The sequence below is a fragment of the Mustela putorius genome, unplaced genomic scaffold, assembly GCF_011764305.1.
Source record: "Mustela putorius furo isolate JIRA1106 unplaced genomic scaffold, ASM1176430v1.1 tig00003870_pilon_pilon_pilon, whole genome shotgun sequence".
Lineage (NCBI taxonomy): Eukaryota > Metazoa > Chordata > Mammalia > Carnivora > Mustelidae > Mustela > Mustela putorius.
In genome coordinates this window covers 2,971,293-2,999,219 of record NW_025422022.1, presented here as the reverse complement: position 1 = coordinate 2,999,219, position 27,927 = coordinate 2,971,293, and the positions used below count along the sequence as shown (strand labels likewise).

At 39.0% G+C, this 27,927-nt stretch overlaps 1 protein-coding gene across 11 annotated transcripts in view; it reads right to left on the bottom strand.

Moving 5' to 3' along the window:
* The window catches only part of FARS2 (phenylalanyl-tRNA synthetase 2, mitochondrial), a 529,842-nt gene that overhangs the window by 376,726 nt on the left and 125,189 nt on the right, over positions 1-27,927 (bottom strand). For 7 of the 11 annotated variants that reach the window (XM_045066960.1, XM_045066961.1, XM_013056788.2 and 4 more), the window contains one exon: positions 8,922-9,556. The exons of the other annotated variants lie outside the window; for them this stretch is intronic. In XM_045066960.1, coding sequence (XP_044922895.1) covers positions 8,922-9,533 — 612 coding nt within the window. In that variant the 5' untranslated portion in view covers positions 9,534-9,556. The remainder of the gene's footprint in view (positions 1-8,921; positions 9,557-27,927) is intronic. 11 annotated transcript variants of the gene reach the window in all.

Sequence of the window (27,927 nt, the reverse complement as noted above, 5' to 3'; positions counted from 1 at the left end):
AGAAAGAAACCTGAAAAACTAAACAAAACCACCAAAAAACACGGTATGTGCAATGGGGGGGGGGGGATGGGTGTGAAAGACAGAAGGAAAGAAAGCCAGAGCAAGTGAGAGAGGCAAAGTATGAGCTAGCACACAATGAGAACACTTGTTACTTGGGCATATTCTAAAATATCTATAAAAGGGCACCTGAGGTACTCACTTCGGCAGCACATATACTAAAACCAAAACAATACGCTTGTATACACGCAAATTTGTGAAGCGTTCTATATTTTCTTTTTGAAGAAGGATAGAATATTAAAGTGCTTTCTAGATCTCAAAAATTAATTAATTAATTAAAAATAAAAATAAAGGGACCTGGGTGGCTGAGTCGGTTGAGTGTCTTCCTTCGGCTCGGGTCACGGTCCAGGGGTCCCTGGATCAAGTCCTGCCTTGGGCTCCCTGCTTAGCAGGGAGTTTGCTTCTCCCTCTCCCCCTACCCCGAGGTCCCGTGTGCTCACTCACTTGGCTCGCTCTCTCAAAACTAAGTAAATAAAATCTAAAAAAAAAAAAAAAAAAAAAAAATACTATAGGCGCCTGGGTGGCTCAGTTAAGCACCTGAGTTCTACTCAGATCATGATCCCGGGGTCCTGGGATCGAGTCCCGTGTCAGTCTCCCTGCTCAGCAGGGAGTCTGCCTTCTCCTTCTACCTCACACCCTGCCTGTGATCTTTCTCTCTCACACTCTCTCTCTCTCTCTCAATTAACTAATTAATTAATTAAAAAGATAATAGCTTAGGGGTGCCTGGGTGGCTCAGTTGGTTAAGTGTCCGACTCTCAATTTCAGCTCAAGTCCCAGTCTCAGGATAGTAAGCTTAATACCTGAATCAGGGTCTGCAGGAGCAGGGAGCCTGCTCAAGGGTCTCTCTCTCTCCTCTCCCTCTGCCCCTTTCCTCCACCAAGATCATGGATGCATGCTCTCTCTCTCTCTCTTCTCTCTCTCAAAATAAATAAAATCTTAAAAATAAATAAATAACACAATTTATTTTTAATAAAATAATGTATTATTGTATTTATTTATTTATTTTTAATGAAATAAAATTAAGCAACTTTAATCTCATGTTTTCCTATGTTTATACCTTCCATTTCTCTTTCTGGCTTACTACATAAAGTAGAACTTCCCACACAATGATGAATAAAAGCAGTGATGGCAAGTGATCCTGAATTGTTGCTTATTTTGATAGAAATATTTATAATGACTCACCAGTTATGATCTTTGCTGTGACTGCTTGACAAATATTATTTAAGAAAGTTCCCTTCTAGGGGCTCCAGCGCGGCTCAGTCGGATAAGCATCTGCCTTCGGCTCGGGTCACCATCCCAGGATCCTGGGATCAAGTCTCACGATTCAATGGCATCTACTTCTCCCTCTCCCTTTGTCTCTCCCCCTGGCTTGTGCTCTCTCTTTCACTCTCTCTCTCTCAATTAGATAAAATCTTTTTTTAAAAAAAAAGTAAAAGAGGGGCACCTGGGTGGCTCAGTGGGTTAAGCCGCTGCCTTCGGCTCAGGTCATGATCTCAGGGTCATGGGATCCAGTCCCGCATAGGGCTCTCTGCTCAGCAGGGAGCCTGCTTCCCTTCCTCTCTCTCTGCCTGCCTCTCCATCTACTTGTGATTTCTCTCTGTCAAATAAATAAATAAGGGATGCCTGGGTGGCTCAGTTGGTTAAGCAGCTGCCTTCGGCTCAGGTCATGATCCCAGCGTCCTGGGATCGGGCTACTTGCTCCGCGGGGAGCCTGCTTCTCCCTCTGACTCTGCCTTCCACTCTGTCTGCCTGTGCTCGCTCTCACTCTCTCTCTCTCTTACAAATAAATAAATAAAATCTTTAAAAAATAAATAAATAAATAAATAAATAAATAAAATCTTTAAAAAAGAAAAAGAAAGTTCCCTTCTATTCCTAGTCTGCTAAAAGTTTTTATCGAGTCTCTAATGTCATCAAATGCTTTTTTTTTATGTCATAAAACATTAAATGCTGTCAAATTACTTTTCTACATCTATTGAGGTGATCATATGCTTCTTCTCCTTACATCAGTTAAATATAATATAATGGAATAAATGTATAATAATAACGTGGTAGGACACAATACACCAGTGAATTAAATTTGCAAATATTTCATGTAATAATTCTATATCTGTTCATTAAAACAGGGAATCATCTATGTTCATAAAAATGAAACTTCTAAAATTTTCTTTTTCATCTAGTTTGTATATTAACATGTCTAACCTCATAAAATGAGCTTGATAGGTCTGTCTATTTTCTGAAACAGACCATACAAATCTTTCAGACTTGGTAAAAACATGTAAAACCACCTCAGAATGATGGAAGTGAGGCTATTAATCCCAGGTTTAATTGATTTCAGTCTTCTACTGTATGCAATGTAATCTTCTTTTTTTTCCATATTTTTTAATTAATTTTATGTTTTTCCATATTCCAAAATTCATTGTTTATGCACTGTAATCTTGTATGATTAATATCTTCTGCCTCCTGTTTGTTTGTTTTTCAATCTTAACAGCTGTCTTCCACATGAAACCAGGGAGCATCTCGTTATTGTCTAATACCATCTTACAGACCTGAACCCCAGTGTGTGTTCAACAAATGTTTTTCTGATTGACTGACTAACCCCAGTGTTCTTCGTTCAATCTTTTTCCTTAATCTTTTATGAGAAAAATTTCAAACACACACGGAAGTAGAAAGGATAGAGACCCCTCCTGTATCCAGCACCCAGTTTCAGTAACCAACAGTTCATGACCAATCCTCTTCCATTCGTCCCCACATGCCTAGCCCCATATTATTCTGAATTAAACCAGACATCTCATCATTTCACTCACTGGCACTCCAATATGTCAATCTAAAGGAAAATGACTTTCTAAAAATATAATGCCACAAGCATGCCTTAAAAAATAAAAAAAGAAGAACGTCTTAAATTCAGATATTCAGTGAGCATTCAAATTCCAATGGCTTCAAATGATTTTTTTCCTTAAAGATGGTTTCTCTTGATAGGATCTAAGCATTGTGATTGCTTGATCTTTCTTTTACTCTACAGGTATATTTCCCTTTTATTTTTCTTGCAGTTCATTTGACGAAACTGAATCATTTATCCTGCAGAGCAGTGCTTCTCAAGCTCTCTATGCGGAAGGGACAGTTGAAGATTTCCAGTCGGTCTCAGACTGAGACAGGGCCCTCGTGTGCATGACCACCACACAGACCGAGCACATGCAACTAGCCAGGAGCGGGTTAGAACACTGGGACCAGTTTACATGCTACTCCATGAAGGAAGTCCAGTGATGGCGTGCTTAAATATGATGGCTTGAACATTTCTAAACACTGCTGCTTAAACATTTCTAAGGTCTTCCTTTTGATTTTTCTGCTTATTTCATTATGCACATCACATCTTGAGAAGCAATGCTGTCGCATTTCCCACAGGCTGGATTTTGCTTGTTAATTCTCCAAGACAGAGTTTAACATTCTCTGTCCTCTGTACTTCCTATAAATTTGGAGCTGGATCTAGAGATTTGATCAGATTCAGGATCAAGTATTTTGGCCAGATTTTAGAGTTGCCATTGTATTCTTCTATCAGGAGACCTGAAAATCTGGCCCTGGCCCCTCTTTTTGTGATGTTGCTGGTCATTGGTGAACAATGTTATTAGTAACACTAAATGTCAAAGCCCTGCAAGCAAATTTGTTTGTCCAAAGTTTGTTCCTTGAGAAACTCAGAAGAAGCTCTCCACCCCTCAGCCCTCACTAGTTCCCTCTGTGGCCTCAGTTTCTGACACAATGCAGATCTTCTGGCTGGCAGCTGTGAGTTCCCACCATTTGTGAAGATCCTAGGGTGACCTTGTCACCCACTTGTCTTGGAGATGGGCTTTATTATTCCAGTTGCTGTATCTGTTTTGTAAGAATTGGGACTATTAAAAAATATACAACCCACCTCCCTTCTACTTTTTTAATAGAATGTTGTTTGCTTTAGCACCTTAAAATGACACTTAATTCATTGATTTTTCAGGGTTTTCAATTTTTCCTAAATATATTTAAACTAAATGTACTACAAGTATGTCTTTATCTACATCCCACACATCTTGCTTTATTAATGTTAACTGTGATCAGACAATTTAAGTGGGGTCTACCAAGTTTCTACAAAACGAAGTGACTATTTTCCTGCATATCTGAGCAGTTTCAAGAGAATATTTTCATTGCTGATTAGTAAGTAATTTGCAATTTACTATATTTCTCTTTATCCCAGGAATCTATAATTATGAGTTTTTAAATATCCAAAGACATTTCTACATAACTACATCCTAGTCAAGCAGAGCTCTACTTATGTTATTGATTCTTTGACATTTGTTTAGACTTTAGCTGTCAACCAGTACACAGACAACTTATTTTAAGTATCCCACGTGACTATGTACCCCCAACTGTGAGTATGGAATTTCTGTGTGGATCTGTATAGTTACAGAATTTTATTTTAGTTTAGTTACAGAACTTTAAAAATAAATATAAGTCAAGCCTATTAATCAAGTTTTTAGGTTGTCTATATCTTTACTCAATTTATTCACTTTGTTTTCTTAAGCCACTGTTTTTTTTTAATTGAAGTCATTTAAAATCTTCTACTATGATTATGAATTTGTCAAATTTAACTTTATTTCTCCAGTTTAGGTTTATGTATTATGGCTATGATGTTGGGCACATTAAAATTCCTGATTCATAAAGCATTGTGATTGATATATTATCCCTCTTTGTTCATATTTATCAATTTTTTGCCACAAATTCTATTTTGTCTAATATTAATAGTGCTGTGCCAGCTTTCTTCTGGTATTTGCTTAACCTATCTTTTTCCTGCCCTTTATTTTCAGCCTCTGGTATGATTCTGTTTAGGACTCTCTCACTGAAAAATGCCCTCTGTGGTCATGTATGTCTATAATTGGTAAGTTTAGCCTATTTAGATTCATGAGTGCTGATACACTTAATCTTTTTACGAAAAACAATATCAATCAAGAGTTAAAATATATATTGTCACAGTTCATGCATTTCTAGTCTTACCCCTGTTTCTTTTACCCAGACCCCTGTATTTACTTTTCTTCTTGTTGAAATATACCTTATATGGATTGAAACAATACTTATAAAGATTATTTAGTAACAGAAGAACTTTAAAAGATAACAATATAATTTTTTTATATTTTATTTTTTTAAATTTCTTTTCAGGGTACCAAAATTCATTATTTATGTATACCACACCCAGTGTTCCATGCAACACGTGCCCTCAATAATACCCATCACCAGGCTCACCCAACCTCCTACCCCCTGCCCCTTTAAAACCCTTAGATTGTTTTTCAGAGTCCACAGTCTCTCATGGTTCATCTCCCCCTCCAATTTCCCCCAACTCCCTTCTCCTCTCCATCTCCCCATGTCCTCCGTGTTATTTCTTATGCTCCACAAATAAGTGAAACCATATGATAATTGACTCTCTCTGTTTGACTTATTTCACTCAGCACAATCTCTTCCAGTCCCGTCCATGTTGCTACAAAAGTTGGGTATTCATCCTTTCTGATGGAGGCATAATACTCCGTAGTGTTACAGGACCACATCTTCCTTATCCATTCGTCTATTGAAGGGCATCTTGATTCTTTCCACCATTTGGTGACCTTGGCCATTGCTGCTATGAACATTGGAGTAGAGATGACCCTTCTTTTCACTACATCTGTATCTTTGGGGTAAATACCCAGTAGTGCAACTGCAGGGTCATAGGGAAGCTCTATTTTTAATTTTTTGAGGAACCTCCACACTGTTCTCCAAAATGGCTGTACCAACTTGCATTCCCACCAATAGTGTAAGAGGGTTCCCCTTTCTCCATATCCTCTCCAACACACGTTATTTACTGTCCTGTTAATTTTGGCCATTCTAACTGGTGTAAGGTGGTGTCTCAATGTGGTTTTGATTTGAATCTCCCTAATGGCTAGTGATGATGAACATTTTTTCATGTGTCCGTTAGCCATTTGTATGTCTTCATTGGAGAAGTGTCTATTCATGTCTTCTGCCCATTTTTTGACATGATTATCTGTTTTGTGTGTGTTGAGTTTGAGGGGTTCTTTATAGATCCTGGATATCAGCCCTTTGTCTGTACTATCATTTGTGAATATCTTCTCCCATTCCGTCGGTTGCCTCTTTGTTTTGTTCACTGTTTCCTTTGCTGTGCAGAAGCTTTTGATTTTGATGAAGTCCCAAAAATTCATTTTCGCTTTTGTTTCCTTTACCATTGGAGACATATCTTGAAAGAAGTTGCTGTGGCCGATATCGAAGAGATTACTGCCTATGTTCTCCTCTAGGATTCTGATGGATTCCTGCCTCACGTTGAGGTCTTTTATCTATTTTGAGTTTATCTTTGTGTATGGTACACAATATAATTTTTAAATTACATAGGTAACATGATTAAAATCACTGAAAAATCATGTTCTAGGGAAATAAACTGAAAGGAAAAAAATTTTTTTGATGGTTAAGATTAGGTCAGACTTGGGGCGCCTGGGTGGCTCAGTGGGTTAAAGCCTCTGCCTTCGGCTCAGGTCTTCGGTTCTGGGATCGAGCCCCGCATCGGGCTCTCTGCTCAGCGGGGAGCCTGCTTCCTCCTCTCTCTCTCTACCTGCCTCTTGGCCTACTTGTGATTTCTGTCTGTCAAATAAATAAATAAAATCTTAAAAAAAAAAAAAAAAAAAGATTAGGTCAGACTTAATCCCAACACTTTAGTTGAGACCATGCTAAAATGAACAAACAAAAAGCAAAAACAAAATCCTCTCTCTCCCCAACATCATTCTTTTTTTTTTTTTTTTAAAGATTTTACTTATTTATTTGTCAGAGAGAGAGAAAGAGTGAGCTAGCACACAAAGGGGGAGCAGCAGGCAGAGGGAGAAGCAAACTTCCCACCAAGCTGGGAGCCTGTGTGGGACTCGATCCCAGGACCCTGGGATCATTACCTAAGCCAAAGACAGACGCTTAATGACTGAGCCACCCAAGCATCCCAAGCCCCAACACCATTCTTAAAACTAACAAACCATTTGGGTCATAAGCAGGTCCCACTTACAAAACAGTTCCCTAAAAAGCAACAGAAGGCAGCAGAATGGGCAATGAACTGGGTGGGTAACCTTGGAAAGCCTTTGGGGACTTCAGATTCCTCATGGTTAAAGTGGAAACAATTGATCTCATGAGGGTTTTATTAAGAGGAACAAATGAGAAACAATGAACATGGAATTCCTCATCAAACTGTATTATTAGTTATATGTGTGTGTGTGTGTGTTTAATTTTTTTAACGATAAGGCAGAATATACAGTAACATTATCAGTCTAGATTAGCCATGTCCACTAATGACTAAGTTGGACTGGATCCCAAATAAACATGAAACAAGATAAAGCCAGCTTCCTACCCCTCTTCCTATTTTCCACCTTCTAAGGTAGCCTGGATTTTCCCTCCATTAAAATGCTAGTGTAAGTGTCAAAGCTCTCACTGCCACTTTCATGGCATTCAGGCTTACAAATCAGTGAGTACTTTCTTTTCTCATTTTTTAATGAGGGAAGCTAGACTGAGCACTGGCCAGCTACCATGACCCGGACACTGTCTCACTAGCATATATCCCCTCCAGCACATTAATTGTAGGCGACATTCTATCACTTGGTCACATTTCCTAGGCTGCGACCTGACTATCCTTGTTTCTTTTTCATTTCCTAATAAACCCATACCCTGATTAATAGTATTAATCCTAACTTAGAATACAGTCAGCAATTCCAAGTAGTAAGAACACTTATTTAAGCATCTCTGCAATCCAGCGTGGGTGGCCTTTCCATGTGAAGCTCACCTACTGCTGGGGTATCACAGACCCACAGGAAAACAGCACATCCTGAGGCAAACAGTTGTCTCATAAAACGTGACTCACTCACTACAACAAAACAATGGTTCCTTCTTAGCCTAGGGATCATATACTGTTCCATTCGATGTCCCACAACCCATTTAGCATCTGTTCATGGGAGGGAACTGTTCCTCCTGCTTTGATGAATATGTGGGGAAGAAGTGCGGAAAGGGTAAAGTGAAATATTTCCTGGGCCTCCTTTTATTCCATTTGTTTCTTACATAAAAACAGAGATTTAAAAATGTATGAATGAAAGGCAAGTAGTACTGCAGGTTTTTAGGAAACAGACTCAAGCTTTTAGGGATTTTCATAATTTGCCAAAAGAAATTAGGAAATCAGTATATTATGGTATCAGCTAACAAACACGTAAGGTGTTGGGTGCTTTTGAGAATAACCAGAATATCAGATTTCCTGATCAAAAACCTCTAAGCATCCAAACATATATTTCAGCAATAGCAACAACTTAGGCATCTCACAAAGAAAAAAATATAAAACACCTACAAATGTAAAGGAGGGGAGGATAAGTGAAGAGCTTGGGAACAGAACACAGTTTCTAACCTGAGCCAATAAACTGTCAGTCCCCTCTACTGTACAAGAAATTCATTAATGTCTAATAGTATGAATACTTAATTAATTTTTACTGACTAAGAATTGGAGTAACTTGACCATAGGTTTCAGCATTGTATCTTAACCATCCTGGACTGAGGATAAATTTGAGCCACTGATTATTCATTCATATGAAGAAAGCTAGAGAAAGGCAGGTCAGTATTGAAAGACTAAGCTCAGAAGAGGGAAAACCAAAGCCCTCATTCCTATAGGTACTAACACAACAAATGATCAAAAAATATTGAGGCTTGGCCTGGACAAAGGAAACCATCAAGGATGCATAATTCACAAAGGCAAAATAAGGTCAAGGACAACCTGTTTCACTGAGATAAACTTTAGTGACCTCAACAAGAATGTCCATGCTATCAATGGTAAGAACTGTCTCAAGGCTCACCTCATGCTTAGAGAAGAGTCGGACACCCTCCAGCTGGTGGAACACTGGGTAGTGCTGGGAGTCGATCTGGTCGCGCCGGTAGACATCGCCCACCACCAAGAAGGCATCCAGCCCAGCGTGCAGGAGGTCCCACTGGTGTGCAGATGTGTGTGCTCGCAGCATGTGAGTCCTGTTCAGGTAATAGTTGTCTCCCTTCTTCCTGCTGGGGTGGTCAGCTGGGATGAGCAGGCTGTCAAAGTTCTGCCAGGTGGTGACCACTGGAGAAAGGTCATCATAGACGGAGAACAGCGGGGTCCCGAAGCGGCCCACATACTGCTTGTAGAAGTGCTCCTTCACCCTCTCCTTGATCAGCCAGAGTGGGTGATGCTGCTGGTGGTGCAGATTCCTGCCGACCTTGGAGAGGACCTTCCGGGAGAGGTTGCTATAGTCATCCTGAGGATAAGATTTGCCCAGCAGCTCCACCATGCCACCTGGAGCTCCTCGGGCAGCAGGCTCCGAAGCAGCAGATCTCGAGCCCAAGGCCTGACAATGATGGCCTTTGGAGACACTACTGGACTTCCTCACCAGGTAAGCATGCACCTGGGCAACTCTCCTGAGAGCTGAGCAAACCATTGTAGAAACTTCTTTCACAGATTCTGGAAAGAGCACACACGCAAAGCGCAAGTCAAACTTCACTCTGTAGAAACTAAACTCGTCCTTTGTGTCTCCTACCAACCTCCCATTGTCCTACTGACATCTGTTTCCCCCACTGCCTCCTCCACACAGACAGAAGATCCCATTAAGGAAATCTGCTGACAGAGGCTTAATAGGTACTGCTCTAAACCAAAAGAGCCTTGAACCTCACTTTTAGATCCCTATTCTCTAGCTGTCCTTCCGTGAGTCTGAAGAAAACTTCCTTTATCACGTCATGTCATGTCCTGAATCCCTCAGGTTGAATAAAACTTTAAATGTGATAATTTACTTTTATTTGGACTATATTCTTGACTCAAAAAGTTTAGGAGGATCGTCTAAAGGACAGGGTTTGGTTGGCCCTAGCAATGTCTCATTAGTTAACGGAAGCACATGAGTATATACATTAGAAGAGGGGATATTTGAAACATCCATCCTGCACATTTCTGCCTGCCATCCTCCTTAACTACAAAGTTCTGTTTACCTTTGAGAGACATGACTTCTACATAATTCCATTGTATTAGAGAATGTTCTTACATAATGTTATAAAACTGTTACTACATTTACTTTTTCTGATGTTTCAAATAAAATACACCACTCTGGGTGCTGGTGATTTTTATTTAATATTTATAAAAATAAAAACGAAAAAATAAAAATGAAAAATCCAAGTATCTGGTGGCTCAATAGGTAAAGGGTCTGCCCTCTGCTCAGGTCATGATCCTGGGGTCCTGGGATCGAGTCCTGCACTGGGCTCCCTACTCAGTGGGGAGCTGCTTCTCCCTCACCCTCTGCCCCTCCCGCAATTATGCTCACTCACTCTAATAAATAAAAATCTTAAAATAAAAAAATTAAAAATAAATAAATTTCAAAAATGAACAAAGTGATAGACTATACCAATGGACAGTTGAAGTTATTTTTATAAAATACAAATCTTTTTTATCCTCACATCTGGTTGTGTCATTCCAACTAAATGTCAATGCAACATCCCACCATTCTATTTTTGCTTTATAAAAGAACAAGTTTCTACTATGCACGCATAGTAAACCAGGAACAGGGCTACACTTACTTGGGAAGGGATACAGAGCAGCCAGAAGACAGAGCATAGACCAGATCCTTTTTATAGACCTGCCAAGAATTTGGGGTACATGGGTGGCTCAGTCAGTTAAGCGTCTGCCTTTGGCTCAGGTCATAAATCTGGCACCCCAAGAGCTGGGGATCAGCCCAACATAGGGCTCCCTGCTTAGCAGGGGGTCTGCTTCTCCCTCTCCCTCTGTGCACGCCCCCTCATCACTTGTGCTCTCTCTCAGATAAATAAAATCTTTTAAAAAATATGTCTACAATTTAATATAAGAAGAACACCACATTAATTAATTAAAGAAGAGCATCAGTGTCACAGTGGAAAGTCCCTTCAGCAATCATCTGATACGGGCTGGTCACATCACGGATCAGGTGACAAAGAGCCAGGTGGAGCTGAATGAACTCTAGAATACCGGAAGAGTTAAAACAAAACAACAATGGAAGATTCTGGACCACGAATGTCGTGTTCATTACCCAGGGTCACAGAAGCAAGTTTTAAGCTGACTTGGGGGACTCAGTAGGGAAAATCTTTAGTTGTTTTATCCATATGTTCACAAAAAAAAAAAAAAAAAATTTACTATGAACTTAAATCACATAAATCATCTTCAAAATTTTGGAATTTTTTTAATCTATTGGGCTACTTTAAAGCATACAACCATGTGCTTATTTTACTTCAAGGGCCCTATAATCATACAAAGAAACCACCTATTTTTGTGATAGTAAGCTGCATTAGGAGGGAATCCCATTGTTCCGAGTGACATCAAAAGCATACTGAGTATGTACCAAGGCAGCACAGTGCCCCCATTCCAAAATGTAACTGAAAATATTTAGCTACAAGTTAACATTATCGTGCATGTATGTGACTGCTTATTAGAAGCTTCAGCATAGCACCTTTGCAGGAGACTGCCTTCATGAGAGAAGATACCCAGGAACTCCCTGGATTTATTCATTTATGGCACTATTTTGTCAGTTGTTTCAAAAAGTGTTTTTGGTTGAACTTCAATGAAAATCTGTCTTCCCATCTACAGCGTTCAGTGGCTTGTCAATGCAATAGACAGGAATTTTAAATATGCTCGTGCCACCTTCCCCATCTTCACACGAAGTCACACTATGAGGTTTTTAGTTACCCAGCCCAGCACCCTTGGCAAGACACAAGAAAGCATCTCTTCCTCCAAAGGCATATGCTATATGCAAAGTCCAGAATTCTGGGGACGGTGCCATTGGTGTAGTTGCTCATGGGTTGCTGACTACCTTTTCCTTCTCGGTTCCCAGCCCTTCACACTTCCAAACCCACTTCTAGGTCCTGTTCCCACATATATGGCCCATCCTCGTGCCCGTGCTTTGTTCTCCTCACCCCACCCTCAGCTTACTGAGCATAGTTTAATTTTCTTGTCTTCCTTTACAGACTTTTTAGCTGCTCAGCCCGGCATATATTCCCCACCATGACTTCTCCCCACCCAAAACAATTATTTGGAATTCTTTTTTCTATTGTCATTTATAACAAAGCAAGAATAAGATTATGATAGCTTTCCCACTTCCATCTGAAAAGGACATTCCATTCTTACTGTCTCTTAAATTTCTCTATAAGAAACCGTTTCGGGCACCTGGGTGGCTCAGTTGGTCAAGTGTCTGCCTTCAGCTCAGATCTTGATCCAGGGGTCCTGGGATTGAGGTCTGCTCAGCAGGGAGCCTGCATCTCCCTCTGCCTCCCTGCCCCACACCCAAGCTCTCTCTCTCTCTCTCTCAAATAAATAAACAAAATATTTACTTAAAAAAAAAAAAAAAAGAAACAAACAGTTCATATGGAAAACACAAGAGACCAGGGACAGTGACACGACCGACGGCAGCTATCCCTCTATACGGTGGGCTTCCATCTCACACTTTCAACAACAACGTTGTGAGGTATGCATTATTCCTACACATTACAAAGAAACTAAGACTCAAAGAGATCATGCAACTCGCACACACTCTTACACCTCCCCATGAACAAAGTTCACAACTCTGACCAACTCAAGTACTTCTCAATCAATAGTTCTCAACTGTTCAATTCAAATTGCACCTCTTTAATTACCTCTCTTCTCTCTTACCTAAGCAATTTAGATTATACATAAATGCATTTTAAATGCACAAATGAATACATGAATGAATAAATTAATAAATAAAACCCATTAGTTTGGATGGTGGAAATGAAATACTTTGTAACCAAGAACGGTAAGCCAAACTTGCCCATGACCTGATTTTGTATATAAAGTTTTGTTGAAAGGCAGCAATGCCTATTCATTTAAATATTGTCTGTGGTAGTTTCTCTACCATGAAGGCAGAGCTAAACAGTTGCCACAGAGACTGGATAGCTCACAGAGACTGGATAGCTCACAAAGACCTAAAACACTTACTATCTTATCGTACAGAACAAGCTTGCTGAGCCCTGCTTTAGCTTAATTCACTGTCTTCACACTACTAAGTACACAGTTCTTCACACTACTAAGAATATCTTCCTAGTTCACAAATACATGCAGATTACAGAGCCACTAAAAGTAACAAAAGTATAAATGTGGATATTAAACATGCTAATATTGTTACAGAAGACTGTGAGACCAGCTGTGAGAGGAATCAATACAATACCAAGGGCAAAAGATCACACTTAGCAGAGACACCCATGTGGGTGTGACCCTAAGTCAGCCACTCAGGCGTGTATTACTCTTGGACACATGGCTTGCCCTTTCTGACTCCCGAGTTTCTCATGGGTAAGGACGTAGAAAACAATATCTCATGGTAAAAGAATTAAACTAGATCCTGTTCATAATATACTTAACTCAATGCCCAATATATAAAAGATGAGTTTAATCAAGAGTTAAAAATGACACAGAGAATTCTAGAGACCAGGTAACAGAGAAAACAGTAAAGTTATTCACTGAGACAGGAAACACAGGATGGATTTTGTTTGTTTGTTCAAATGATTTTCATATGTGTATCTCTGGTTGAAGAGGGAAACAGCTTTGGACAGGTTAAAGTTAAATATGACTGAAGACAGTCATATAATTTCTAGGAATCGGTCTGAGGTATGGGTTTGAAAATGAAGTGAGAAATTAATGGTAGAAATGTAGACCCTGAAAATTATGTGTATAAAAAGTTAACATTAGGGGTGCCTGGGTGGCTCAGTGGGTTAAGCCTCTGCCTTTGGCTCAGGTCATGATCTCAGAGTCCTGGGATCGAGCCCCGCATCAGGCTCCCTGCTCTGCAGACAGCCTGCTTCCCATCTCTCCCTCTGCCTGCCTCTCTGCCTACTTGTGATCTCTGTCTGTCAAATATATAAATAAAATCTTTAAAAAATAATAATAATAAAGAGTTAACATTATAAAGGTATGTGAAAATCCATGGGCAGGTAAGAGCAAAATTTAAAATGGACAAAAGACCAAAATCTTAGAAGTTATCCCATTTAAGCAAAGGGTATATAAAGAGTAAACCAGAAGAGACCCAAAGAGTACAATATTACAAAGGCAGGGGCACAGAGTTTCTAGATGAAAACCAAGGTATTTTCTGAAACTAAATGCCACTGTGTGTGCAAACCTTAGCCTGTTGTATTATTAATATTTGTCTGCCTTGTTGTTAGACTATGTGGTTCATTTTTTTTTTTTTTGTAAGATTTTATTTATTTGACAGAGAGAAAGAGAGTCCACAAGGGAGAGCAAGGGAGTACTCTCACAAGGGAGAGCGGCAGAGGGAGAGGAAGAAGCAGGCTCTCCACCAAGCCAGGGGCCTGATGTGGGACTTGATCCCAGGATCCTGGGATCACAACCTGAGCCAAAGGCAGACACTTAATCAAGTGAGCCACCCAAGCGCCCATAGACTATGTGGTTCTTGAAAGTAGAACATACACTCCCTTCTCTCTCTCTCTTATGTTAATCTTCATATACCCAGAGTCTAGCGCTTCATATAATACTGGATAAAAGAGGAGGGAAGAACTGAAAAAGGAAAAACAGGAAAGGATAGGGAAAAAATTGGCTAACAGGATAAAACATAACAAAGAGATTAGGTGGGGCGCAAGGTAAAGAACTATTTGACAAGATGACCATCAACAGAGCAATTTCAATGGATGAGTGAGGACAGAAATCAGATTACAATGGGTTATTAAATGCGTGAAGATGTAAAAAAGAAGGAGGATACCAAAGACAGAATAAACAAAAATATTTAAAAATTCTGAAATTAAAGGAAGCTGAGGGAACTTGTAATAGATGGTCCTGATCTCCCAAGGAAAGCTTTAGATGTAAAAGAAAAATATTGTGTATGATCTCAACATTCACCAAGTAAATGTGATTTTTTTTTCAAAGAGGAATGCTATAGTACAGGATGAAAGTTATGAATATTAGATAGTAGGGTCAGGGGAGGACACTATGCATAAAATCAGAGGAATTCATTTAAGAGTTATTTGTAAAAATAAAAATTCAGAGAATTTTGAGAAATTTGAAAATGTTTCCCTCTCCAACCATAAATACAAATGAGAAATTTGAAAAGGAAAAAAGAAACTGATTTGGAGAAAGTGTAAGTTCAGAACGTGTAGGGAAACACTAGAGGAACAAGGAGGAGCATTGACATGGTTACCGGAAAGCCAGGAGTCAGCCAAAAAGAAGTATATTAACTGGTGACCTGTTATCCAGGAACAACCTAATAGCAGAGAGCAGTCACGAGGAGAAATTTCCAGATAGACTCAAAGGTTATCTATTTTAAAAAATAAATAAATAAGTAAAAATTAATATACGTTCTGTATGAATCCAAGAAAGTCACCAACCAAGGGTCTGGTAGAGATAAATATATTGATCTAAATATTACTTAATACCAGAAAATCTATCTCCCTGGCACAGTCAACTTTAACCTACTTCACTCCAATCTCTTGGGCCCCCGGGGCCTTCTTAACTGAATGTAGGCCTATCTTTAGATCAGCCAATCATGTTAAAGTCAGAATGACATATATGAGAAATAGTACAGCTCCTTATCAAGAAATCAATATTAGCTTTTGGAAAAAATACATAACAAGTGCTTTACATTTTATAAAAATAATTTCACATGCATCTTATTACCAATTCCAATAACACTTCCTGGAGTACACACAATTATTAGTCACAATTCACAGAAAAAGAAATACTGGTTCACAAATGACATAACTCAATTCCCCTGGAATTGAGAGGCCTCGAATCCTTGTCTATATCTTTAAAATCCCATAATTTTTCCACTCTACTCTAAGCCATTGAAAAAGAGAAATAAGGGGCACCTGGGTGGCTCAGTGAGTTAAGCCGCTGCCTTCGGCTCAGGTCATGATCTCAGGGTCCTGGGATCGAGTCCCGCATCGGGCACTCTGCTCATCAGGGAGCCTGCTTCCTTCTCTCTCTCTCTCTGCCTGCCTCTATGCCTACTTATGATCTCTCTCTGTCAAATAAATAAATAAAAATCTTTAAAAAAAAAAAAAAGAAAGAAAAAGAGAAATAAGATGGAGGCAAAAAGAGCACAAAAACTAAGGTATAAATAAGAGTTTCTTTAGTCAGTAGTACAAAGTTTTAGTTCTACAATATGAATATAAAAATGTCATGCATTAAATATATAAAGAACTCTATGTACCTCTCACTCTATCATGACTTAAAAATAACATGCTAGAGATAGTCTACACTACTAAAAAAATGCAATGAACTTTTTTTCTTTATTACTTACAAGGACATTTTGAGATGTCTGCAATAGGCCAAGACTCTTTTTAAAAGGCTATTCAGGTAAGACCATGCTGACTTTCTTTTGATACATTTCCCCATAAAAGTCAGAAGGAGGCAAAATCACTCTGCTGGCTTTAAAGTGAGTGCCTCAGAGCCCTATAAAAAGTGCTCAGTGCTCTTGTTTGTTGATGATGGTACCTCTGAAGACGAGGGGGTGGTTTCTCCCACTCTAGTATGGGCTAATTCACTCCATCATATTTTCCTTCCTTCTTTGGTCATCCCAGGTTATGAAAACATACAGTATTTAAAGCTACTTTGACTAATTAAAGATCAGAGGACATAAAAGATTACTATGTCATGCTAAAGGACATTTACTTATAGCTATTATATCAACTTTGTAAGAAAAAAATAAACAATAACAAATAATTAACCCAAACCAGAAAAAGAAATGAAAAGTCTGAATGGAGCCTGCTCTTTCTCTTCTTAGTTACTGGTGGTTGTAGGAATGACCTAACACCACAAGAGCCCTTTTCCTCTTACTTGCTGGTCCTCTATTTACATAGTCCAGAAATGCGGATTATCAGAAAAGAGACTTCTGGCTTACAAGAGTAAATGTGCTGCACCATCCAAATCTGCCCTCAAGAATGGAAGATTCATCCACCCACATGCTCCTCAGGTTTCAACCATTTTTAAAGATAGCCTCACCGAGAGGCACCTGGCCAGCTCAGTGGAAAGAGCATGGGACTCGTGATCTTGGGGTCACGAGTTCAAGCCCCACGTGGAGTAGAGAGATTACTTAAATAAATACATACTTACATACATACATACATACATACTTTAAAGATTAAAGAAAGAACCTTGCCCCAAATCACTCACATCCTTCCATGAGCAGCCTGCATCTGTTAGGGTGCAGGGTACTTTTCAGGACAACGCTGGCGGACATGCTCCCATGCAGGTGGCTGAGATCTTCACTGGGACTGTGCTGAGGCTCAAGATCTCCCTCTGCCTAATCCTGCTTTTTCCCAGTCCCCCTCCCACCCCCACTGTTGATGCCAAGAGCAACATCACATAAAAAGTATCCTGCATGTTAATCTTCATCTCAGAATTTGCTTTCTGGGCAAACCCAGTCTGGGACAGATGTGACAGAATTCAACCCTCTACTCTTCCTCCTGAAGTAGAAGTACAATAGACTCACAACTTTATTTTGATACTACCTAGATGCTCATTTTCCTTCTAATTAGAGCAAATCTGGTTTTGTGCAGTTAAAATATACATAACATAAAGTTCATCACTTTTAAGTGCTGAGTTCAGTGGCACTGGTACATATGCACTATTGCACAACATCACCACGGTCCATCCCTGGACCATTTTTATCATCCCAAACTGAAACTCTCGAAAAACAATTACTTATAAGCAAAATTATATAGTGACATTTTAACACTTTTACACCATGAAATCTTTAGGGAAGTGAGACTGAAGTTCATTTTCTTCAAGAGTCAAAATCAATGTACTCAATTCTATGTTCCAACTAGGACCAAGAATATTTCAAGAAAAACTGACATCGCACTAAATTAAAGGGAAAAGAAGTCCTAGCGGACAGCAACCAATACACCTTAAACAGATACTGGATCACTTTTTCCAGCCCTTTTTGATACAAGTGTTATCCTTATTTACTAAAACAGAGCTTATTTGGACCAAAAAACAATGGTCCATGTCATCCAACAGAACTTTCTTCAATGAAAGGAACATCCTGTATCCACACTGTCAAATACAGTAGACACCAGCCACATACCCTTACTGAGTATTGGAAGTCTGGCCAGTGCAATGGAAGGATTTCATTTTTCATTTTATTTAACTTAATTCTTATTTAAATTGGCCACATACAACTAGCAGATACCATATTGGACAGGGCAGCTCTAGACCCTCATATAAGAAAAATGAGAATTCCATATCCAAAACAATCAACTCAGATTCCCAAGATTGCATTTTAGTATACAAACTAAGTTTCTAAAATAGTATATGGATTTTAGCTTATAAACAGAGATTTCAATCTTCAGAAAAATTCAAACATTTTGAAAACTACAAAGGACCACAGAAATCATTAAGCCCAACAGTCGTATTTTGTAGATAAAGAAGCCAAGTCACAGGTTAGCTATATTCCCAAGAATGTGCAGCCAATCAGTTAGTCGGAGGTGACAACCCAGCAGCCTAATTCCAAGGTAAATGTTCATTCTAGTCTTTTGCCCAGTTAAAATCTCACCTATAATGTGGAATCTAAAAGAACCAAGTACACAGGAGCAGAAAGAGTAAGAAAGGTGGTTTCCAGGAATGCAGAGGAGGGGGAAATGGAAAGATGTCAGTCAAAAGGTACAAAATTTTGCAGTTGTAAGATGAATAAGTCTAGAGATCTAATGTACGGCATGACAACTACAGTTTACAATATCGTACTGAATACTGGAAATTCACGAAGACAGCAGATTACAGATACTTCTCATTAGACACAAAAAAATGGTAACTGTGAGGAGACTATTGTGAATTAGTTTGTTGAAATCATTTCATATATGTGTGATATATATATGTATCAAATCATTATATCACATAATCTTGAGTATTATGTAATTTTATTTTAAAAATTAAATTAAGTTAAATTAATAAGTAAAAATAAAAAGGTACCTAAGATATCTTATTATACGGTCACAGACTATGTTTGGATTCTTTTGATTGTTCAACAGGTCACATGAGAACGCTGTAAGCTTTCTTTACCACCATAAATCTAGCTCAAGTGACTAGAACTAGCAAAATACCAAGTAAATGTTTGTTGTCAGAATGAATGAATTCTGTAACAGTTTAAACAGTCTTTCCTTTCAATCTCCCTTGGTCTTGTATGTAAAAGAAACTAAGCAGTACATTAAGCCTGCTGGACTAGTAATTTCTCCAGAGCACAATTAGCTTACCAGAAAGGGCCATCGTAAGCAAACATGACCCACACACAGTCATAACCATCTGAAAAAGATGAGGCACATCTCATTAACCTCCAGATACAATACTTAAACAGTTTCTACCAAGAAATATGAATTGTGGCTCAGTCAACACAGTTTGTACATTTTACTCCACTAAAATAATGGTGGGGAAATGGCCAACTTCTATTAACTTAAACTCATAAAAGGTCGAGGCAAAGAGTGTGCTTATGCTCCTAACAAGTAGTATGAATTAAAAAAAAAAAAAAAGGTCCCTGAAAAGGCAGCTCTCTCTGTTACTACTGAGCATGTTATTGGTGCAACCTTTCCAGAAACCAATTCAGCACTATCAAGAGATTTAAAACTGTTCATACCCTTTGACAAGGTAATTACCCTTCTACGAATTTATCACAAGGAAATAATGTAAATGAAGACAGAAGTTATACAAAGAAGTTTCATTACAATATGATTTATAATACAGAAAAATTAGAAACAACATAAACATCCCCCCAACAAGGGAGTGATTAAGTAAATTATAGAACTATAAAATATTATCCAGTCATAAACTATAATGGTTTCAAAGGTTTTAATGATATAACCATATACTTATAAAGTGATAAATAAGATATAAAATTGTATGTATGATATGATCTTAACTATGCAAATATACTATCTATCTATAAATACACACATACTATCTTTAGGAACTAAACAAGATTTAATAGGTATAACACCTGGTCCTTATTTTCTATTTCGGATTTTTATATTTCTAAACTTTCTAAACAGACATCTATTACATTTTTAATTAAATGTTCTTATTTTGAGAGGCACCTGGGTGGCTCAGGTGTCTAAGCATCTGCCTTCCGCTCAGGTCATGATCCCGGGACACTGGGATAGAGCCCCACATCAGGTTCCCTGCTCGGTGGAGAGCCTGCTTCTCTTCCTTCTGCCTGCCACTCCCCCTGCTTGTGCTCTCTCTCTCTTAAATAAATAAAATCTTAAGAAAACAAAATCTTTTAAAAAAATAAACTTTCTTACTCTGAAAAAGTTGAGTTATTATCATAACTGTTGAGTTGGGCTCTAGCCATCTTAAACACCTGTGTTAAACCCACTTATTTCAAGAAGAAATGCCAGGATAAATATAACATGGCCATAGACAGTTCAATTAATTACATTCAGTGACCAGCTAAGCAATTATTTTTTGTAACAATGCAGGTGAACTGCTTGGCATGTAGGAACTTCTCTGCCTTTCCAATTTCCTCTCCCTAGATATAAATCAACTGTCACAGTCACAATACCAATCACTAAGATATTCAGATTTTCTGGGAAATTGATGCCAGATCCTATACCAAACAAATGCTTTTCAATTATACACATTAATGAAGTATTTACTACATGTTAAAGGTAAAATGCTACATTATATTGTAGTAAAAAAAATATTTCTAAGGACAATTTTCACTAAAACTTAGTTCAAACTAAGCTACTATCTATGCTTCACATGAAGGTCATTGTATGGGGCAGTCGGAGGATCTCAGAAAAGCATGGCAGCATTACTGTTCTTGTGGTAATCATCAGCCTCTATCCAGCCATCTTATGATGGGCCAGCCCTGACACATGGAAGTTAAAAAGGCTCGTTCCAGTCTCCTGTCTCTCTAACGTGGGTTTCTGTCCTAGTGGGCTCTCCTCAATTGAGTTCCCCCTAGCTGGCTGTCATCTCCCTGCTCCAAGGCCAGGAATCGACCTGTGACCTACTCTTCACCACAGCGCTCATAAGGTTTTTCACCTGCTGTGATGTGTGTTTTCTAACAGCACCAAGCACTTCTCCAATTCTCTGCAGACATCAGCTGGGTATCCTACAATTTACTGAATTCCGACACTACCTGCTGGGAGACAGAAGTGAGTAGCACAGGTTAAGAGCTCAGCACCCCGCCAAGCTTTAAATGCCAATCACTAGTCCAGGTGATGACCAGTCATATATCAGAGATTTACTTAATTTGCTAGAGCAGAAATCAGGAAAATAGTTTACTTCCTATGCTACTGGCTTTTTATAAAAATATGTAACTCAGAAACTGCCAGATAGAAGAGATGCCAACAGCAAGGTTTGCGGGAGAGACTCTGGAGCTTCCATGCCCCCTGGACACACCACCCTCCACATGATCAACAACCCTGAATCTCTCTCAACTACATCCTTCAGGGTTTTTATGGAAGATTCGCTTCACAGGCCTGACTGGTTAAATCAACTGTCACGGTGGCTGAGCTCAATCTCTAGTCCCCCTTCCCCTCCTCAAAGGTCTAGTTAGTTCCCTTGACAATCAACCCCCATTCTCAGGTTACCTAGGGGCTTGCTGAAAATCACTTTATTCAGATAAACTGAGCTGTGCTAGAAAAGGGTTTGTTACATGACTAACAAGACACCCACTTCACTTTATGGCACTGGAGCTTTTTCTGATACTGGGAACAATACTAAATATGTAACAAAAGATGCTCCTATGGGTTAAAATTACAACTAGAAATTACAAGGGTTTGGAGCTTTGTGCAGGGAATACAGACTAACCCAAATCTGTATTTCTTATTATCAACCGCATTAGCACATCTTCATTCAGGGGGTCACCCTCATCACTACTCTCCTCACACTGGTCTGAATTCCAGCAACTTCCTCACCATTCAAGGGACGTATAGGAGGTACAACATTATCAAATTCAGCATTTATTCAATTTATTGCTCTTCTGGGTGATCAACTTCTGGCATAAGAAAGTGTGACATAACCTTTGCATTACCACCATGGTTTCCTTCAGTGTCTTCTTTGCAGGTTCAGTTTCAAACATCACTATTGTCCCAAATCAGGAAGGACCAGGCATTTGTGGTGTTGATGAACTGACCTCATTGCAAGCATTAGCAACTGTGTAAATAGCACTTTTAAGGCTGAGCTCTTGTACTGTACAGTTGTTGTGCTGAAAGCTATGGAAACTGAGGAATCTATTAACTACAGCAAGCATGCAGCTTTGCTCTATTTTTTCCCATGTTTAATAATGGAAACTCACTACAACAAAATCAGAGGGAGGGAGCCCTACCACTCTTCATGAACTACAGACGGAGTGAGAGACTTGACCTTGCATATGGAAGGAAGGAAGCTGAAGGAAGAAACCCTTTCCTCATCCCCAACGCAACAGCTCAGCCAATGAGAAGCCACCATACTTAGAACTTTCAGTTTATTCTTAAATGGACTTTCCCTTCATAACTGCCTTCCCAACTTACTCCTTTTCTCCTTGAAAAAGCTTGCCTCTCATTCATTCCCCAGACCTGCCTGCGGTCTGGGCACAGCTTGTTGATACTGGGAATACAATTCTCTTTTACATCCAAGCAAACACATCTTTTGCTGGAAAAATAACTGGCAGTTTTTACCTTTAAGGTTATTAAGGGCATAAAATTCTTTTGTCACCAGGCTCCATTATAGATGTCCCATTGCTGGGTTAGGCAAAAGTAACGTCAAAAACATTATTTCCCATAATAAGTTGAAAAAGTAAGGCTGTGTGCACAGTTAACTAGGAACAACAGAATTTCATTTTTCTGCCAGTCCAGCTTATCATTAGTGAGCTTGTACCACTGATGTAAGTAGAAATAAACTGTTCGGAAAATACTACTCTGGTTACCTCTGCTGTCTTATAAATAATCATTCCTAAGTAAAATGCATATATACTAGTAGCCCTTACTCATGGGATGTGTTCCAAGATACCCAGTGGAAGACTAAAATCACAAATAGTAACAAATCCTATAAATTCTGTTTTTTCCTCCACATACACACCTGTGATAAACTTTACCTGATAAATGAGGCCCAGTTAAGAGATGAACAAAAGTAACTGATAATAAAATAGAACAATTATAACAATATGCTCCCATAAAAGTTATGTGTGTGTGGCCTGTCTCTCCAAATTGTTATAGAACGCAAGAACACAACTGAAACATGGACAAAGGTCTGACAAATTAAACTATACACACCCAGGTGCTGGTCACTCTAGGCAGAGTTCTTTCCTCCTGGGATTGAGACTATCATGAAAAAGGCCACATGCAAAAGGCCATCATTAGAGACAACGCCGCATATCTACATAGCTCTACCTTGCAGAATAACTGGGAAGGTTATTCCAGCAAGGGTTTGCGCAAGACACAGAGAATAAGAAAACCAAGAGTCCAGCTTGGATGTGCAGAAGAGCAGAAGATACAGTTTCTACAAACTCTGGAAATAAACTTGAAAATGTATCTCCTGCTGGCTAAGTTAAAGTCAACATAAATAACCTGGATGTTTAAAATAGAAATATTCACAGTTTTCATGCCAAATGAACCTAGTAGCAATTATTTGTGGACAAGTACATCTCTCCCACTGGAAAATAACCAATACAGGCTCAAATGGACCCTGTATTTGAAATCATTAATCTCCAATAAAATGAAATGCCCAGGAGAACATTTTAATACACAGTTGTACTGAAAGCATCCCATACTCTCTCCTTGATTTTTGTCCATTTAGACACAATTATTATTTTGCAGAGCATCTGCTGTGCCTAATTCCTGGAAATGATTGTAGGCACTGATAACAACAACGTTGCTTTTCTACCTTGGGCACTTTCACAGCACTGAAGAGAATGAAGTGAATAATCTCTTTTCTCTAAGGAGTCACCAAGATGTGTTTTTCTGATGGATTCTGGAACATGGAAGTGACAAAAGGGAAACCTCCAAGGCAGGAGGCTGTCATGCCAGCATACAAGAGAGTCCAGAGCTCACAAACACCAGGGCCCCTTACCTGTCAAAAATGCTCTTATCTTGCATGGATAAATGAAAGTACTTCTTACCTTAAGTGACTTTTTATTTATCCGTCATTGGTTTCAACAACGTATTTAAGGCATGGATTAAAGCCACCAGCAAGAAATTGGCACTGGGTTTGGCTGCCTGGGGCACATGGCTTTCACGGACTGGCAAGGGCCCCACTGCAATACTAACGAGTATACCATTTGTGAAGACAATTACGCAAGAAAACTTGGCAGCTGCAAAGAGAGGGCAAGCCTGATGAGAGATGGTGCCAGGGAACAGGAATCAGAGAGCCCAAGAAATCCCTTGACACTTCAGTCTTCTTTTGTAATAGTTACCTTTCGTGTAGATAATGTCTTTTATTAAAATTAAGTCTGGGGGAGGGAGGGAGGAGCAGGAAAAGCAATTTTAAAACAGTCATTATCTGACTATACAATGTTCCCATTCAGAAGAGATGGCTTTTCATCACTATAAATTCAGTTGAGAAATGACTATCAATACCATTCTGTGCTAATAAATGCCATATTTTCAAGAATGAGAGATCTGAAAATGTTCTGTCATACTGGAAGCTTTTTAATTATTCAAGAATAGAGGGGTACTCAAGAGAAAAGTATCTCGTGATGGACACAAAAACAAATGGAAAAATACGGCACTCAAGTCCAAGAGAAATGAGTTTTGTTGTCCTAAGTCAAAAGGTTAAAATCTGTAATTAAACAAATGCATGAGGGAATGACTGCAGACCAAAGACGCTGCAAAATTAATATGAAGATTGGTTAATAAGTGTCTAAAGATATCACCATATTTGGAATTGCAACCACTCTTGACTATTGTTCACTTAAGAAAAGTATCGTCAGTTAAAATTAAGATCACATAACCAGTACCCACTAGTATGAATGAACCTTTCCTCAATATGCCAGAAAAAAAGCTCCTCTCCATGCATGTAAAATATAAAACACACATTATTAAGCAAATGTACCAAACTCATCCTTTATGCTCCCTAACATCTCAGCAAACTCAAGTGAAACATCAAAACTGCAGTGGTCTCTACATGGACCAATCTACTAGTTATCATTTATTTTTCTTTGTAACGAGAGGTATATAACATGGTTCGCTGTATTCCACATTTTGGAGAATGACAGAATAATTATCCTCTAACTTCCACATTTAAGATAACTGTATAATAATCTTACTAATGTACATGTACACAACAGTTTTACAATTAAAAAGTATTCAGCTAATGAAAAAGAATAAAGTTTTCACCCAGAAATAATTTAGCAAGTGGAATGGCTGTGGCAAGTAAAATTAAAACCCGTTTTAGATCAACTCACTAGACTCCATATTAAAAGCTATTTTCGGCAATTAGAAATATTATTGCTACATAGAAGAAACACCCTCCAGGTTACAAATTATTTTCTCCTAAATATTCTAAATAAATTGATTTTATCCGAGATTCTCTATATAAAGTCGCTGCATACAAAATCCTAGAGTCTGGGCTGTAGAGGAGAAAGGAATAAGTTACAGCACATGAAGGCTCTGCTGTAAGTGCCACAATTATTAAGTAGATGCTACTGGCCTGATATATGTCTCCACCTATAAATAGTGACATAACATCACCTCCTCTCTGATGGGTTTCCTTTCTTTTTATTATTTCTTTCATTTTGTCCTTAGGACAACACTACAAAAACACATACATTGATTTGTTCAACGTCACGCGGATTTGTCCAACTGAAAACTGAAAGCACTAAACGGCAGCATCAGGATTGAAGCCCAGGCCTTCTGACTCCTCCAGGGCCGGGATGGCCCCTGCCGCTTCCATTACCAGACCTTTCCTGAGAAATACCAGCCTTCCTTGCTTTTCCCAACAGACAGTCCTAATGAGTTCCTTGGTAATTTTCTTTTCAAACCAAAACATACCTTCCCGTTGACATGCTTCATAATTCCAGAGATGTTATCTCTGTGAAACCATGTCTTATATCCTTCATACTTCCCCAAATCCAAGTGAGCCATCTCTCCTCTCTGCCCAATGTGCACATAAAACATCGCTGATGAAAACAGAGCTACCCTTCGACCCACCAACTGCACTGTGGGTATTTACCCCGAAGATAGAAATGTAGTGATCTGAAGGGGCATGTGCACCCCTTTAGCAGCAATGTCCACAATAGCCAAACTATGGAAAGAGCTCAGATGCCCATCAACAGATGAATGAATGAAGAAGATGTGATACACACACACACACACACACACACACACACACACACTGGAATATTACATTGCCATTAAAAGAGAAATCTTGCCATTTGCAAGGATGTGGATAGAACTAGAGGGTATTATGCTAAATTAAGTAAGTCAATCAGAGAAAGACACTTATATGCTCCAACTGATATGAGGAATTTGAGAAACAAGACAGGGGAAGGGAGGGGAAAATGAAACAAGATGAAATAAAAAAGGGAGACAAATCATAAGAGACTCAGTCTCAGGAAACAAACTGAGGGTTGCTGGAGTGGAAGGGGGTTGGGAGGGATGGGGGGGCTGGGTGACAGACACTGAAGAGGGCATGTGCTACAGTGAGTGCTGTGAATTGTGTAAGATTAATGAATCACAGACCTGTACCCCTGAAACAAATAATAAATTATATGTTAATAAAAAAAAACCAACATTCATTGAACACTTCAGGAGCTGCTAGTCCGTCTACTAGATTTTAAGTGACTGGAGGACAGGGACAATGTTTTGTCCTTAAAAAAAGGAATCTTTTTCCAAGTCAAAATGAGTGAACCCCATTAGGAATACCCATGCTATAGATTTCTCTATTACTGTTCTGCTGAGAAAAGACACTATTCATTAACTAGCAGTGACATTTCTTCTGTGCCACCCTCTCCCCACAGAACATCTAATGATACAGTAATTAAAAGTACAGCACTGACGTTCATTTAGCGAGTCATTTAAAAGGATGGAAGTCAAATACCCTTTTTTCTTATTTCGGTTATGTGCATGCTAAATCATATCCTGAATATAGTGACAAGACGGCAGAACAGTGGAATTTAGGCCCACTTAAGAGGGTTCCATCAGCCTCAGTCAGTTCCAATCAGTCCAGATTACATTGTGCTCTCCACTAACATTGCCCTGTAAAAAAAAAATACAGCTTCGCATTTCTCTATACATTCCCTAACTTGTAAGGATTAGCTAGTACATGGAAGCAATTACTTGAAATTGCAAAATATATATGAAATAGAAATAACAAAAATAATATACACATGGTCCACTCTCATTATTCACAGTAGTTATGATGTATAACACCTGTGAGAACACTAGATTAGTGAACACTGAGCCACTGCTCCTAGGGGAAATACAGTTAGTTCCCTGTGAGCCTCTGTTCACATTTTTGTCAACTAATCAATACATAATCTTGTTTTATGCGTGTTTCTGTTAAAAGACATTCTATTTAATATACACTGTTGATTCACTAACATTGAACTCACAACCAACAGCACTATAACTCAGGGCTGAATGAAGCTATCTAACAGAAGTGTTTTCTCCATTAGGCACATCACAGCCTCCTTGAGCTTAGACGCACAAGACAACCCTTCAGCACTGCTCTGGGGGCCCATTTTCACAGCAAGATCATTGACAACAAATGCAAAACTGTGAAAAACATGACACTAAATACATGGCAAAATAAGAAGACAGAGCACTGCCTTATTGGACCTCAGGTGGAAACATGGATACATCAAAATGTTGACACTCTGTGCGTGCCCTCAAATGACCATGAAAGCCGCACAAGTGTTGATTTTGAGGTCACAAACAAACGTTAGC